Source organism: Bos grunniens, chromosome 12 (genome assembly GCF_055505025.1).
Source record: "Bos grunniens cultivar Pamir isolate PY7600 chromosome 12, Bosgru_T2T1.0, whole genome shotgun sequence".
In the NCBI taxonomy this organism is placed as follows: domain Eukaryota; kingdom Metazoa; phylum Chordata; class Mammalia; order Artiodactyla; family Bovidae; genus Bos; species Bos grunniens.
Window position 1 is genome coordinate 34024817 of NC_141176.1, and position 16225 is coordinate 34041041.

General features: G+C 45.4%; 1 protein-coding gene across 2 annotated transcripts in view; it reads right to left on the reverse strand.

Moving 5' to 3' along the window:
• Positions 1-16225, reverse strand: part of ATP8A2 (ATPase phospholipid transporting 8A2) — a 492224-nt gene that overhangs the window by 416165 nt on the left and 59834 nt on the right. For both annotated transcript variants that reach the window (XM_086329703.1, XM_086329702.1), the window contains exon 2: positions 11151-11295. In XM_086329703.1, the coding sequence (XP_086185829.1) occupies positions 11151-11295 (145 nt within the window). The remainder of the gene's footprint in view (positions 1-11150; positions 11296-16225) is intronic.

A 16225-nucleotide genomic window follows, 5' to 3' on the forward strand; every position in this document is an offset into this window, starting at 1 on the left:
GTTTTATGAAATACTTCAATTTATTCTGATATATCAATACTAGAATGATTAATGAACTCTAATTTGTAACGGCAACATTAAAAATTCAGGCTTAACTATTCTAACAGAGATGGAATATTAAGGAAGTAAGGATATACTACTCAGTCGACAGCCTTCCTCTTTTCAAGCAAAGAGCTCTATTTTTAAACTGTCAGAGCTTGGTAACACATTTCATATGCTAGACAATACTTTCAAAGCCTCCACCCTTTGCAGGAGCAGAATTAAAGAAGGAATTTTTTGATTCCTTAAATTATCCAATTTAAGGAATATTCCCTTATGTAACTGAGTCAGGCAGAAGGGTCTGAGACAGAAAGGATCACTGTCACTTGTTCCTTTAAAAACTTTCCTGGCTACAGCTAACCCTCCTCTGGAGCCTGGCCCTTCCAGGCACCTCAAGTATCATCCACATGGTTTCTGGAAAAGCACACACGTGGCTCATAGACCTTCTGCCCTTCCAACATCAACTGCTACTCACCTCCAACCCAGCTCACTGGTCACCCGCAGGCAGCTTTCCCCCACCCCTCAGAGCCACAGGCCACCCCCTAGCCCACCCCCATCATATATCACTCCTGATAGAAGGGGGCTCACACCCTCCCTCATACAGACCAACGCAGGCCTGGAAGCGGAGCTCAAATCTCCCTTCTGTGATCAGTCTATGGCTGTTTAGGCTGACTGGGCAGGACAGGTTTTCCCCAAGAAAGAGAATCTAAAGCAGATGGTTCCACCGGGGAGTGCGGGAGGAAGTTTTACAGCTTATATGTACATGCGCCTCCAAAAACTACGCTTTACTAACATTTACTGAATGTGTTGACACTGGTACCCGAGCTGCAAGGGGAGCACCATAACAGTGTGGGTGGGGTGCTGTGGACTGAACTGTGTCCCCTGAATCCACAGGTCCACGCCCTCATCCTTGGTAGATGGGGCCATTGAGAGGTGATGACATTGAGATGAGGTCAGGAGGCTGAGCCCTCATATGTGACTGCTGCCTGCCCAGGAAGAGACACCAGAAAGCCTGGTCTCTCTCGCTCCTCACCATGTGAGAAGGAGGCTGTCTGCAAGCCAGGAAGAGGGTCCTCACCAGACCTGACCCTGATGGCCCCCTCATCTTGGACTTCCAGCCGCTAGAACTGTGAGCAAATGCATCTCTGAGGTGTAAGCCCCCAGTCTACAGTGTTCTGTCACGATGGCCGAGACGACTTAAGACGGGGAGTAACGGAGGGGCCCTCCCTGGCTGTTCTCTCTGCTTATCACGACATGTTTCCGTTTCTGTGTCCAGCTAGTTACACTGATGATTAATTTACCTCATTTCAACCCAACCAACCCTCCGAAAAAGAACAAGGGGCTTAAGACGGATGCAATGAAGCAAACTGCAGACTGAAGATGATAAACTAATGACAAGCCCACAGACAGCAGGACTGGCACTTCCAGGAAAGAAAAGCCCTTCAAAATCATGTTTCCAGGTTGTGTCAGGATAATTTAATCAAATCTGATAAATCAGCCCAAAGTATTCAAAAATCAAGAAAGTTACCAACAATATGGACTGACACCCACAATTCTTAACCAAGAAATCTTGGTCAATACATACTGGGTCTTCAGACAAGAACTGTAACACATATCAAGTCAAGTGTTAGTCACTCAGTCATGTCCAACTCTTTTGTGACTACATGGGCAGCCAGCCACCAGGCTCTTCTGTCCATGGGATTTTCCAGGCAACACTGGAGTGGGTTGCCATTTTCTTCTCCAGAGGATCTTCCTGACCCAGGGATTGAACCTGGATCTCCTGCATTGCGGGTGGATTCTTTACCACTGTGCCACCAGGGAAGCCTGGTAACACATATAGACAGATAGTTAAATAGACATAGTACAGGTTCATGGTAAAAAGTTTTACTGATGGGCCATGTGATCAGAAAAGTGTGGAGATCACTGATACAGATGCAGAGCTGACGTGAGAGAGGGAGGGTCCCTCCCCAGATGTCATCCTACCTCAGGCAGGTCTGAAAGCCCGAGCCAGCCAACACTCCAGGAGCTTGTGGAGGATGAACACCGAGGATACAGATAATAATTTCTCCAAAGGACAAACCACAGCATCCCAAGGTCAGTCCCAAATCCCTCCCTAATTACATCTAATAATCCGCCTGCAATGTGGGAGACCCGGGTTCAATCCCTGGGTTGGAAAGATACTTGGAGGAGGGCATGGCAACCCACTCCAATATCCTTGCCTGGAGAATCCCATGGACAGAGGAGCCTGGAGTCCAACACGACTGAGCGACTAACCACAGCACAGCACAAGGGTAGCTAAAAGCCTACAGTCTGAGTTGTGATGAGGCTTTCATTTAGCAGAAAAGGGTAGATCAGCATTTAAATTATCAAACCCAACCTCACAATTTCAGGAAATTTCTCTGCAGTGGTCAGCCCTCGCCTTTTGTTCTCCAGAAGCATTGTCCCTCTTGAAAGGGCTGCTGATTGGCATTTCTGAGTAAGCTTCTGCTGTCTATTGAGTGACTCAACCAGAAGCAGTAGAATGAACACTTAGAGGCTACTTTCTAGATCACTACACAAAAGCTCATAAGACTGAACTCTGCATCATTTTCTGTAGCCCACAGTTCTACTTTTTCAACTTCAACACAGTTAGATCGGACGTTATGGAAACAAACTCCAGTACTGCCAGTTAAGGGGATGCTGTCTCCCTGTCTGGTCAGCATCATGATAAATGTGTGAAGATAGGAGTCCAGTCTCCCTGACTACCTCCCCTTCAAACACACAGCTCTCTCCAATAAGGACCCAACACTTCCCATAGCATCCAACAGAAAGATGAGAGTTGAGCATTTCATTCCTAATCTTCCAGACAGTTCTTGTTAATTTTTAATATATTTTTATCTTGAGATAAGTTTATAGTCACAGAAGTTACAAATATAGTACAGAGCTGCCATAAACCTTCACCCTGCCCCAATGTCAGTATCTTCAATCACCGCAGTATAATCTAGATAAAATTAGATCAAAACTAATATAATGGCATCAGCATAAGAATACCCCAAATTACAAAGTTCAAGTTCACTAGTGTTACATACATTTAATCGAATATTACTCAGTCATAAAAAAGAACAAAATAATGCCATTTATAGAAACACGGATGGACCCAGAGACAATCATACTAAGTCAGAAAGAGAAAGGTAAATACCAGATGATATCACTTATATGTGGAATCTAAAATACAACATAAAATGAACATATCTGTGAAACAGAACAGACTCACAGTCATAGAGAACAGACTCATGGTTGCCAAGGGGGCAGGGGGCAGGGGGAGAGGGGGATGGATTGGGAGTCTGTGATTAGCAGATGCAAACTATTATATATAGAACAGATAAACAACGAGGTCCTACTGTACAGCACAGGGAACTATATTCAATATCCTGAGATAAACCATAATGGAAAAGGACAGGGGAAAGAATGTACGTGTATGTATAACTGAATCACTTTGTTGTACAATAGAAATCAAAACAACCCTGTAAATCGATTATACTTCAATTAAAAAAAAATTCCAGTGCTTCTTCCAGTGGACCTTTTCTGTTCCAAGATCTGATTTAGAACTGATACTGCATTTAGTTGTCACATCGCCCTAGTCTCCTCCACTTATGTTAATTTTAACTTGCGTTTTTCACAAATCCTGATGCTTCATTCTTTTCATGGGTAAAGATCAGAAGTACTTAAGTTCACAGAGGATGTTAAAAGTTAACAAAATCTGCGATCAGGGACAAGGGGAAATAAGTTAGTGACCAGAACTCAAACCCAGCACCTTTCCCAGTTTTTACAGATCAGAACGGCACAGACGTTTTAGTCTGTGCTTTTAGTTTTGAATATTAAATTCAAAATATGCACCGGGTCTACCCATACAAGGGTCAACTTGATGAAGAAATCACCCGTCAACTCCCCTAGACATCTGCTGTTTCCTTAGAAACAAATACAAAACTGGCCCAAGGCTGACACGATTTTCTGTTTCTAAAAATAATATATTTCAAGAAAGCTCAAGTGTTTGATTACCAAACTATACAATGCCAAAGGCCCTGAGTTTGAATGCTTTTGCCTGCAGAATGCCTCAAAAGCCTTGTCCAGGGGTGCAAACCTGGTAAGAGTTCTAATTACAAGCAGCTTCTGTGGCCTTAATTGCTACTGGCTTGTATAAAGTAAGGATTCTCAGTATACTGTGACATTCATGTTCAGGAAGTATAAGATAGGAGTGCCTGGTTTGGAGACTAGATATATGGCTCTAAGGGCTTCCCAGATGGCACCGGTGGTAAAGAACCTGCCTGACAATGCAGGTTAGATGTAAGAGACGTGGGTTCAATCCCTGGGTCTGGAAGATCCCCTGGAGGAGGGCACAGCAACCCACTCCAGTATTCTTGCCTGGAGAATTCCTGACAGAGGTGGGTTGTAGTCCATAGGGCCTCACAGAGTCAGATACAACTGAAGCAACTTAGCCTGCACTCATATGGCTCTAAACTAAAAAACAGTGAATGGTAACTATGTGAAGAGATTAGCTAAACTGTAGCTTTTCACTACATAAATCAAATCTCATTTTGTATGTCTTAAATACATACAATTTTCATTAAAAAAATATTTAAAATAAATTAAAAATATATTTATATTGGGGCTTCTCTGATGGTTCAGACGGTAAAGAATCCGCGTGCAATGCAGGAGACCAAGGATCAATCCCTAGGTCCGGAAGATCCCCTGGAGAAGGGAATGACAACCCACCAGTATTTTTACCTGAAGAATCCTATGGACAAAGGACCCTGGCAGGCTACAGTCCATGAGTTCACAAAGAGTCCGACATGACTGAGCAACTAACACTTTCACTTTCTAAATACATATAATCTTCATTAAAAAAATGAGTAAACAGAAAAATAAAAAGAACATTAAATGGAGGAAAATCTTGGTCATTTGAAAGTAGGTAAAAGCAATGCTTTCAACATAATCGACTATTTGGGGTGGGGGGGTGGCTGGTGTTCAGCATTGTATTTACTTTCTTTCCTTGGCCAAATTCTATGTAAATGACAGGAAGATACATGCAAAGGAAGTTGGGATTAACATATACGTACTGCTGCTGCTAAATCGCTTCAGTCGTGTCCGACTCTGTGTGACCCCAGAGATGGCAGCCCACCAGGCTCCCCCGTCCCTGGGATTCTCCAGGCAAGAACACTGGAGTGGGTTGCCATTTCCTTCTCCAATGCATGAAAGTGAAAAGTGAAAGAAGTCGCTCAGTCGTGTCTGACTCTTAGCGACCCCATGGACTGCAGCCCACCAGGCTCCTCCATCCATGGGATTTTCCAGGCAAGAGTACTGGAGTGGGGTGCCACTACCTTCTCCGATATACATACTACGTTATAGGAAATAGATAAATAACAAGGTGCTACGCACAGAGAACTCTCTTCAATACTCTAATAGCCTATATAGAAAAAGAACCTGAAATAGAATAGATATATGTTTCTGTATAGCTCTTTATCAACTATTCTTGATAAGGGTTTTTATATACCTTCACCAATCTTGACAAGGATAACTATCTCAAGTGAGATCTGTAAACCATGGTTCTTAATAAAGCAATCTGTACGTGAATCAAAAGGAAGTTAGAGTTGTTAATAGCATCTTGGTATTCTTTCTCTATTAAACTGTAAGCACTTTCATTGTGAAGACCAGATTCCACTTAAATTCTGCAGCGGTAGCCGCCCAGGGAGAGTCACAGCTCCTTGAAGTCCTCCACGGTCTTAGCCCCAGTACCGCATCATCACTTACCACCCCTACTCATGCACAAAGTGCTTTTGAAGATGACTCTGTTCTCTTCACTCCTTAAGACAAAAATATCCTCTCAGACATCAGGATCCCAGCACAACTCTGATGCTACAAGACCTACCACCCCGTACTCAATTCTCCTTTCTGTAAAGGCAAAATTCTATTTCAATCTTATCCTGGCAAAACCAACAGAATATTCACATGAAGTCATTTTCTTTCAATACAAAGGAAGCTAAAGCAATGCAATAGCTTGGCAAAGCTCGATTTGCTGCTTTAATGAAGACTTTTGCTACCTGAAACTCCTACCTGAAGTGAATGACTTATTCAAAACTGAGTATCTATAAACATTCCTAACTTGCTTTGAAGACCTCATTCCAGACACTGGAGAAAACCATTTGATAGCCTTGAAACTCACTGTTTTACATGGTGTGCTGACATTCGAATAAAAAGACTGCACTGAACTTGATGGCATAAACATTGCCCATTCCTTTGACCAATAAATCATGAAGATATTTTCTGGAAAAAAATTTAACTTGAAACATTTAAGATATAGATACATGAAATTAATTATTCTCCATCAAGAATAATGAATACCAAGTTTCTCTAAATATCAAACTTTCTATAAGCATTTAATATTTAACTTAAAATGCTTATCCAGAACAGAAAATCTACAGAGATAGGAAGTAGGTTAGTGGCTGTCTCAAGCATGGAGAGAAAGGGACTAGGATATGACAGCCATAGGAACAGTTTCTTTGAGAAATGACAGAATGTTCTGAAATGGTGGTGATGTGTGTACTATTCTGAATATACTAAAAGCCACAAAACTGTATCCTTCAAATGAGCGAAATTATATGGTATGTGAATTATCTCTCAATAAACCTGTCCAATTTTAAAGGCGATGGGATTGTACACTTCAGAAAAGGAATCTTGTAGAGTAGACATACATATAATCGTACATGTACAGATGTAATAATTACACTGCAAAATCTACTCATTTCTGGATGATGGAAGACAACTACCATCTTCACAGTTAAGGTCCTAGAAAAATCAATCCCTACAAGATCCCCTGGGGGAGAGAATGGCAACTCACTTCAGTACTCTTGCCTGGAGAATCCTACGGACAAAGGAACCTGGTGGGCTACAGTCTATGGGGTCAGAAAGAGTTGGACTGTCTGAAATGACTTAGCACACACACAAGAAAAGACCATGTTATGTGTCTCCATAATTATGATAATCTAAATTCACTGGCTTCAGTAATGGAAAACTTCATCCTACCACAGCTTCAGGTCAAATTAAATGCTGGTGTCAAGTGTCAAGAACAAGATTTAGAGAGACATCTGTTTACATAGCATAGACCCTCCCAGAATTTCAGGAAACAGCTTGGAATTTGAGTCACCACAACTGGCATTCCCCTGGGGCTGTCAAGGCCACAGTCAACCCAGGCAGTGGCCTTCTCACTCCCACTAGCCTGGTGGCACCTCTTCCTTGGACAGACACACCAGTCCAAACGCTAACCCCAGACCATCCATCCCTGCTCTAATGGTACCATCCTGCCCTCACCAACCTCCCCAAACACCCAACCACCATATCCCTTCCTGGCAAACTCCAGTCCCTCTAGTGAAGTCAAAACACCAGCTGCCCAAGAAGGTAGTCAAGAGAGCAACTGTCACCATCACCAGGTTCCTTCCAGGGAGGCCCTGGGATGGGGGAAGATAAGTGAGAGCTGGGGCCCCAGGAAGGCCAGCCTTTGGAAGGGCAGAGTGTCAAATATGCCAGACAACCCCAACACCCGCCTCCACCGATCACGTGGTCCTTCTTCTCAAAAGCCTCCATTTAGATGCCGACCACCTGGGATGACACTCTCTGACCCAGCAAGAAAATCCATCAGTGTTTTCTCAAGGAAAAGCTATTAAGAAAAAGAAATCCTATATCAACTCCCTTTAATGAAAATATCCCTTTCAGTAGCTTTATCAACTTTCAGCAAACATTCATGACCAAGATAAGAAGCCTTATTTTTTTTTAATCAGTATTTTATAAAATGAATGGTCCAGTGCTGAAACAGTGTTGCTCAACATTTTATAAAATCCTTACACCATAATGTCAAGAAGCTTTAAAATCAATTCTTTAATGAACAATGAGTCATATTACCATTAGTAATTCCTAATTAAATACAGTCAAGATAAAGTAAAAATTGGAAGACCATATTCTAGGACAGCAGGCAACACCCCTTAATTTCCAAAAGCCTATTCCATGTATTCTGAAACCGATGCTCACAGCATAAGCCATGAACTGAGAAACTGTATGAACTGTAAGAGTATTTAACTAATTCAATTGTACACTCACATAATAAGGAATGGTTGTGTCTACCTACTTTATTCCTAGCCCACCTATGGTATACTCCCATTTAGCCCTCCCCCACTCCAAAAAGGTACAAATGAAACTGTATAACAAACAGCCACTGGAAATCTCTGATATAAAAATCAGTCTCAAAAGTCAGTGAGTCTTCAGACACACGCAACAAACTTATGGTCACCAAAAGGGAAAGATGGGAGGAGGGATAAATTAGGAGTTTTGGATTAACATATACACCCAACTATATATAGAGAGATAGATAGATCTAACAAGGACCTACTGTATAGCATAGGGAACTATACTCAATATCTTATAATAATCTATGATGGAAAAAAATCTGGAAAAGGATTTATACATATACATGTATACAGAGAGCTGTGTGTAGAACTGATTGCTTTGCTGTACACCTGAAACTAACATTGCAAACCAATGATACTTCAATAAAAAATAAATACATAAAATTTTTTAAAATGTCAATGTGAGTCAATTAAAGAACAGGTTGTGAGACCCCATTACCTAGACTTTAAAAAATCTTCACCTTCCATGGGAACTAGAGAATTTAGACAAAAAACAAAGACCCCTATTTCTTTCTCCCAGCTTTAAGTAGCCACAAATGAATACTGAAATTAAGAAAATTAATAGGAAGTAATCAAAAGACTCTTGAGAGTTCCTTGGACTACAAGATCAAACCAATCAATCCTAAAGGAAATCAACCCTGAATATTCACTGTTGCTGAAGCTGAAGCTCCAATACTTTGGCCACTTGATTCGAAGAGCTGACTCATTGGAAAAGACCCTGATGCTGGGAGAGGTCAAAGGCAAAAGGAGAAGGGGATGACAGAGAATGAGATGGGTGGATGGCATCACCGACTCCATGGACATGAATCCCCAGTGAAGGACAGGGGAGCCTGGTGTGTTGCAGTCCAAGGGGTCGCGAAGAGCCAGATGTGACTTAGCAACTGAACAACAACAAGGCAAAAACACTACTTGAAAACATCTTAAAGTTAGAAACACAGACAAAGCCTGAGGAAATGGAACTATGCTGTCAATGCAGGATTCTGGATGGTGTAGGTGTGTTTCACAGAGTTGTGGATCCATCACCCCACAATGAAACCCCACGTATATTACGGTCTCTCCTCTTTTCCCAACCTCGTCCTCCACCCTAGAAACCACTAGTCTATCTTTTGTCCCAATGGATTTGCCTCTTCTGGATGCTTCATATAAATGCAATCATACATGAGATCTGTTATGGCTTTTCTCTTAGCACAATGTGTTCAAGGTTAATCCATGCTTTAGTACTACATTCCTCTTTGTGGCCAAATGACATTCCACTATATGGACATACCACGTTCTATTTATTCATTTGTCACTTGACAGACACCTGGGTTGTCTCCCCTTTGGGCCACTCTGATGAATCTGCTATGAACATCTGCACCCAGTTTTGTGTGGATGTGTGATGTCCTTTCTCTTGGGTATATACACCTCGAATAGCTGGATCATGTGTAACTCTACATTTAACCTTTTAAGAGACTGCCCAACTGTTTTTCAAAGCAGCCGCACCACTTTTCATTCCCGCCAGCAATGTAGGAGGGGTCCCATTTCTTCCCGTTCTCACCCGCACTTGCTACTGTCTTTTTGATTAGCACTATCGTAGTGGGTGAAGCAGTAACTCATGTGTGCTGCTCTGCATCTTAAACCAAACCCCCTCATCCTTGAATTTTGGCCTCAGTTGTTCTTCCAAGCTACACATTTAAGTAAAATATAGGCCCCAATGGCCATTCTTAAAACCGAAAATAAAGTCAGGATAATCTAACACTTTTAATAAGTGTCACTTCTGCACAATATATGCACCATTATTTTACCCCCAACCCTATGAAACTACAATAACGCCCAACAGCTAGGCCTTTCTGAATAAAGATCTCAGGCTAAGTCCAAGTGCTAAGGCTTCAGAGTGACACAACACACAACAAAGTTTTAGCCCCAGCTTTCAGGAGAGAGCCCTGGCCTGGAATTCAGTTACACACACACACAGTCCTGGCAAACCTGACCCATGGCCTCCCTTCTCTGCACCTGAGCACGCACTTTGGAGCCACTCACAGAACCACATCCTCTGAAGTCCCTCTCAGGGATAAAGTTGTCGAAGCCTGAAAGTTTAATGAAACTTGCAAACATGCCAACTTCCGTGCCTAAAAGATTTAGCTTTGCACAGCACAAACACTTTGAGCTCAGCAGCCAGACAGGCTGGGTTCTATGTCCAGCTCTGCCACTTGGTAGCTAAATGGCCACAAGTCCTTTAACATCTATCTTCCTATGTCAGTTTCCTCACGTGAAGGTAAGACTGCCTTCTTCAAGAGGTGATGAGGTTTCATAAAGCTAGTGTAACTAAAGCATCCAACAGAGCAGCCGGCAAAGAGCGGACATCTAAACCTTAGTGTCCATCCGTCTTCCCGCTAACTCTAGGCAAAGTTTCCCAGCAAAGAAAGCCTTCTTAACAAATGCCCTGGGCATTGAGAGCTGAATGCAAGTTCTTGTGATGGGAAGGATCCATTATAAAGCACTCTGCCACATTACAGTCGGCAAATTGCTAAGGAGAGCTTAAAACAGGCTTAAATTGTCTTTTAAAAAAATTGGCTTAAAACGGGATGGGGGAGTTCTTGGGAGGGCACTCAGGGATGAAGAGAGAGAAGAAAGCTTATTTTCGCCAGGACAGAAGCCTACAAGCATCCTCCAGGCTCACAGACAGCCTGCACACAGAACCAATGCAAAGGACAGAAGGATGAAAGGTATATTCCCACACCCCAGTGGGAAACGCGGGTACAGACTGCCGGGCTTGAGTGGGGAGGGGCGGGGACGGGGCTGGCGGCCGCAGGGACACTGGTGGGGGCTGGCTTGGCTCCTGCGGAGGTCTCAGAGGAAGCCAAGCCCCCTCCTATCTGGGAATTAATTAATTGCTCCGACTGGGCCGCCCTCTCCTACCTGATCTGGTTGTCACAGAATTTGTTGAGATGCGGTTGGTTGAGGTAAATGGTGCGGGCTGGTGCGTCCAGCTGGTCTCCAACAGACGTGGCCCGGGACATCTCATCGTCTGCTTTCTTGTAGCCCGGGGGAGGACGGACAGGTCCTGCGGAGAAGAGGCGCGGGCAGAACGCAAAACACAAAGAAGTCACGCAGGGTAGCGGCGGCAGCACCGGCGGGCGGGGACTAGCTGGAAGGATGCTCCGGGCGTCGCGCCACCCAGTCCCTCTGCTGCCCTGGAGACGGGCGCCAGCCCCGCCCCGCCCGCTGGTCCCCAGGCGGAGGAGCCTCTCCGCGGGTGGGAACCTCGGCCCCGCCCCCACTCGTCCCTCCCCCCCCTCCCTCCCCCTTCCCTCCTCCTTCCATCCCCTCCCCAAACCTGCAGCCCCTGCGCCAGACCCGCAGGCTCCGCGGGGATGGTGTAGGGCGCACGGCTGGGGGCAGGGCCCCCGTGGACTGCGGGGATGTGTGGAGCAGAGACCAGAGCCTCTCCTCCCCCGGGCGAGCTCCCCCTCCAGGCCCAGAGACCGAATTCTGGAGCTAGGCTTTCTGGCTCCTTTGTGCTTGGGAAGCGCGAGAGGACTGCAAGGGGGTGTGCCCTGCACTCGGCCCCAGGAGAAGGGGCTGAGGAAGACACCTCGGTGCTCCAAGATGAAATTCCCAAACCTCGAAGTAGAGCCCTGCCCGCCCCCTACCCCCCGGCTTAGCCTGCACAGACCAGCAGATGCCCCTGGCCACCAGACCGCAGAGCACTGCCCATCCCAGCTCACGGGTACATGCGAGCCTGCACCCCGAGCCTGCATCCCGAGTCTCTGTGGTTAAGACCCAAGCCCGTCTGTCTCCTTAGGACGCGATTTCAGCCATACAGCTGACCCTCTCTTGGGCTAAAACTCCCCACTCACCTTCACTTGAGGAGGGGTCAGCAAGGGGAATGATGACATAACCATTACCGAAACCACTTCCTCGGGCTCACCACGCCCCCGCAAACACACACACACACCTGCAACCACATGGCAGACTCCCTCCCTAGACAGGGCAACCCAGCTTGAGACTTCAGGGAGGAGGCCCTAAAGTCCAGGCTCACAGAAAAATAAGTGCCCTGCAGGTGACGGAGGCCTCTCTCCATTTCCTTAAATCCCAACTGCTCAAGTACCTGCCGCATGTCCCACCTATAAAGGAAACAGGTGTCGCAGAACTTAGGTAACAGGTATCCACTCCAGACACAGCCACTTCATGCTCAGAAACGTTTTGAAGTAGACAGTTTGAGCCATGTAAATTTATCACCTTTTTAAGTGATTAGAATCCTGTTATGATCTGCATCCTAAGATGGGGACACCCCCGTGTAACTCTCACTGGCTATTGAGAGTTGACATGCTGTCATGGGACGTGCTCACAACCAGGTACCTAGTCACAAGCTGGGTGTAGGACCCCCCATTCTCAGATCACCCCCTCTAGCCCTCATTCTCTGGCGTCCCTCTGCTCTGCCGCCTGCTTGTCCACAGGGGGCAGCAGAGAGCAGCAGGACCTTCAAGACCGGGTGGACCTCGGAGGAGGCTGGTTTTAAATCTTTTGCTGAGTTAAGGCCGACACAGGATATTTTTGAAACCAGCCTATACAAAAGTGCTGCTTTCCTCTCTGCCCACTCACCCCACTTTGTTCTCTTCCACAGCCGGTATCATCATTACCTGACATTATTTATTTATGGTCTGTCTCCCCAAGGCCAAGAGCAGAAGCTCCAGGGCAGCAGAGGTGTGTTTTGTCCAGTACAGGGACCTGGCACCCAGAACAGTGCCTGATACATAATGGGCACTTGTATTTGCTGGTTGAGTAAGTCATGTAAAGGGTCACTTTCAATTCTCCAGGCAGGGACACGGTGATGGGCATCAAGGGCACAAACCCCGCACCCTACTGTGGGCAGAGCAGCTCAGCTCCAGGTGGTCTTCATTCATTGGCTTTCAACTCTGGCTGCACATGATCACCAAGAAAGCTCTCACAATTAGCCAGTTCCTGGGTCCAACCCACACCAATTGTGCCTCTTGTTTTTAAAGCTTCTTAAAGTGATATGAATGGGTAGCCATGGTTGAAAATCCATGGTGAGATGCAGGAGAGAACACAAAAACAAAAAAGCTGGCTCCTGCTCTCAAAAGTGTTAACCAGCATAACCCTGGTTACCAGTGACTAGGACCAAGTGACTAAGAGGGGACCTGAAGGTGCCAGCGGGGTCAGAGGTCAGCGGCCACTTTGTGCCAAGGGTGGAGAGCTGGTCAGAACAGTGTGAGGGCAGGTCTCAGAGTCTTAACCTGTGGTTCAGGTTTATAGTAGGAAAAAGGAGGACAATCTGGGTGTGGACAAGAAGACCTCAGACAGAGGCCCCGTAGACAGAACACATTGGGGGGGGGCAACTGAGAATGATAAAAACCAGTGCTGAGCGTTCAAACTGGGAAATAATAGAAAGGAAACTCAGAAAAATAGTCAGTGGCCAGACTGTGGATGATTTTAATGACAGGGGAAGAAATCTGAACTTCATCCTGAAGGTCAGATGAACCACAGAAGGTTTCTAAGCAGGAGACAAGCGTACCCAGCAGTGACTCACAAGACAAGCACAGGAAGAGACGAGGCAGAAAATGAACTCCACCATCTACGAGTGAAAGTGAAAGGCGCTCAGTCGTGTCCGACTCTTTGTGACTCCCTGGACTACACAGTCCGTGGAATTCTCCAGGCCAGAATACTGGAGTGGGTAGCCTTTCCCTTCTCCAGGGGATCTTCCCAAGCCAGGGATCAAACCCAGGTCTCCCGCATTGCAGGCAGATGCTTTACCAGCTGAGCCACCAGGGAAGCCCAAGAATACTGGAGTGGGTAGCCTGTCCCTTCTCCAGCAGATCTTCCCGATGCAGGAATTGAACCAGGGTCTCCTGTATTGTGGGCAGATTCTTTACCAGCTGAGCTACTGGGGAAGCCCAACCATCTAGAAGAAAAATGATAAAAGCATCTATTACATGGAGAAGGGGAAAACAATGGACATGAGAAACATCTCAAAAGAAAATTCTGCGTGACTTCTTTTGGACAAAATGTGTGGACCAGAAAGAAGAAGAAATATTGGATAACTGAGGTGTGAAGAGAAGACTGAGGCCAAAAAAAAAAAAAAAAAATCCCTGATAGAAATAAGAATGGAAACATGTTTTCCCTAATAAGTATTTCAATGTTGGATCATAAATATTGGGGTGAAAAATTACTGACACAATTGGTGGAAACAACATGAAGTGAATGATTTCCCAAGTACGTGTCATCTATCAGGCCAGCTCACCTTTCTATACAACCACGGGGCCAAATCTGGAATTTTAAGTAGAAATACTATCCCTACCTCCTCATCCCACCTCCAGGACTCAGATAACCTTCTAGCTCAGGGGCTGCATCGTGACCCAATCCTGCTTTGGAGAAAGACATTAATATTTTGAAAATAACTAACATGATTTGTTGAAAATGTCTTGCCTAAGGAGAATGCTGTACCATATATAGCAAAGCACATTATGACCAAGGTTTCAAATTCAGACTCATGAGATGAATTCTGAGTTAATGCGCTAGGAAAATACCACCATATAAAATCAAAGTGTATGTTTACAACTCCCCCATGTACATAAGCCTGGTGTCAGCAGGAACTCAGGAAACATCTACTGAGAAAGAAGCCAAAGTAAAAGGAAAGAACAGACTCAAATGAGCCCAAAGGAAGCCAGACTGGACAGTGGACTGCCAAGGCCATGAGGGCAGGGGCTCTCTCTAGTTCACGGCTCTACCCCTGTCCTCCTATCAACTGGATACACAAAGCGCTATGCGGTTATGTGGTCCGAGTTGACCCAGTAAGAGTCTGTCTCCTGGGAACTTTGACGTGGGACCCAGGGAGATGATTTGTTTTTCTGTTAATCTGTCTTATGTCAATTTGATTATTAGATCAACTGGAGAACCTCCAAGGACAGAAGGAACATTTTTCTGCCTTTTCATGTGCAAAGTTTTACTATCACACAGAAGGAAAACTTGGAAAAACTCTTGCCTTCCTAAGTCAGAAGCCTGTTAAAGTGATAAGCCTTTTGGCAGCACTGCCCCCAGCTCCGTGGGAAGTGTCAAGCCTAGGCCACTGTCACAGACTGAAGAATTCAACTGGTCTTAGTCCTGGCTTCCCAGGTGAGAGCCTCTGGCCCCCTGGAATCTCCCAAGTGATAGGAGTATCTGTTGTTCATGTTGGAACCTTCTGAGCACATCTGAGTTTATGCCAATGGGGTGACTCCTGTGGACCCTGGAAAGTCTTAGGATGGGGGCTGACCTGCCAGGGACACCGTGTGATTGGAGGGCTGGGGATTCAGCCAGTTGACATCAACCTGACCTCCTGAATGGGAGTGCAGGGGGGAGACATGAGGGCTGGAGACCTATGTACAGGAGTCCCATAAAAATATGAGGCCCCAAAAGCAGCCAGGAAATTGCAGCTTATGTAACATCCTGAGCTAAGGGGGCAGGAGGGTGTCAGGATACGAAGGAAGACCTTTCACGGGAGGCAGAGGACGTGTTTGGAAAACAAAAGTTGCCCTGCACCCTGTTATGCAGGGCAGTTTCTCAGGTAGAAAGTTATCTCTAATGAAAGTTCAGTCATGTGGCCAATTAAAAATACCTGTGTAATGAATAGGGTTCCCTGGCTCAGTGGTAAAGAATCTCCCTGCAGTGCAGGAGACCTGGGTTCAATCTCTAGGTCTGGAGGAGCCCCTGAAGAAGGAAATGGCAACCCACTCCAGTATTCTTGTCTGGAGAATTCCAGTTTCTTTCTTCATGAAACCCCAATAAAACTACAAACACCAAAGCTCAGGTGATGTGTCTGGAGAAAGCTTCCCACAGGGAACCTCCCAAGCCTCACCCTGTCTCTTTAGGCTAGTCCTGATGTGTACCCTGTCTGATAAAACTATAATCATAAGGAGATCAAACCAGTCAATCCTAAAGGAAGTCAACCCTGAATACTCATTGGAAGGACTGATGCTGAAGCTGAAGCTCCAATA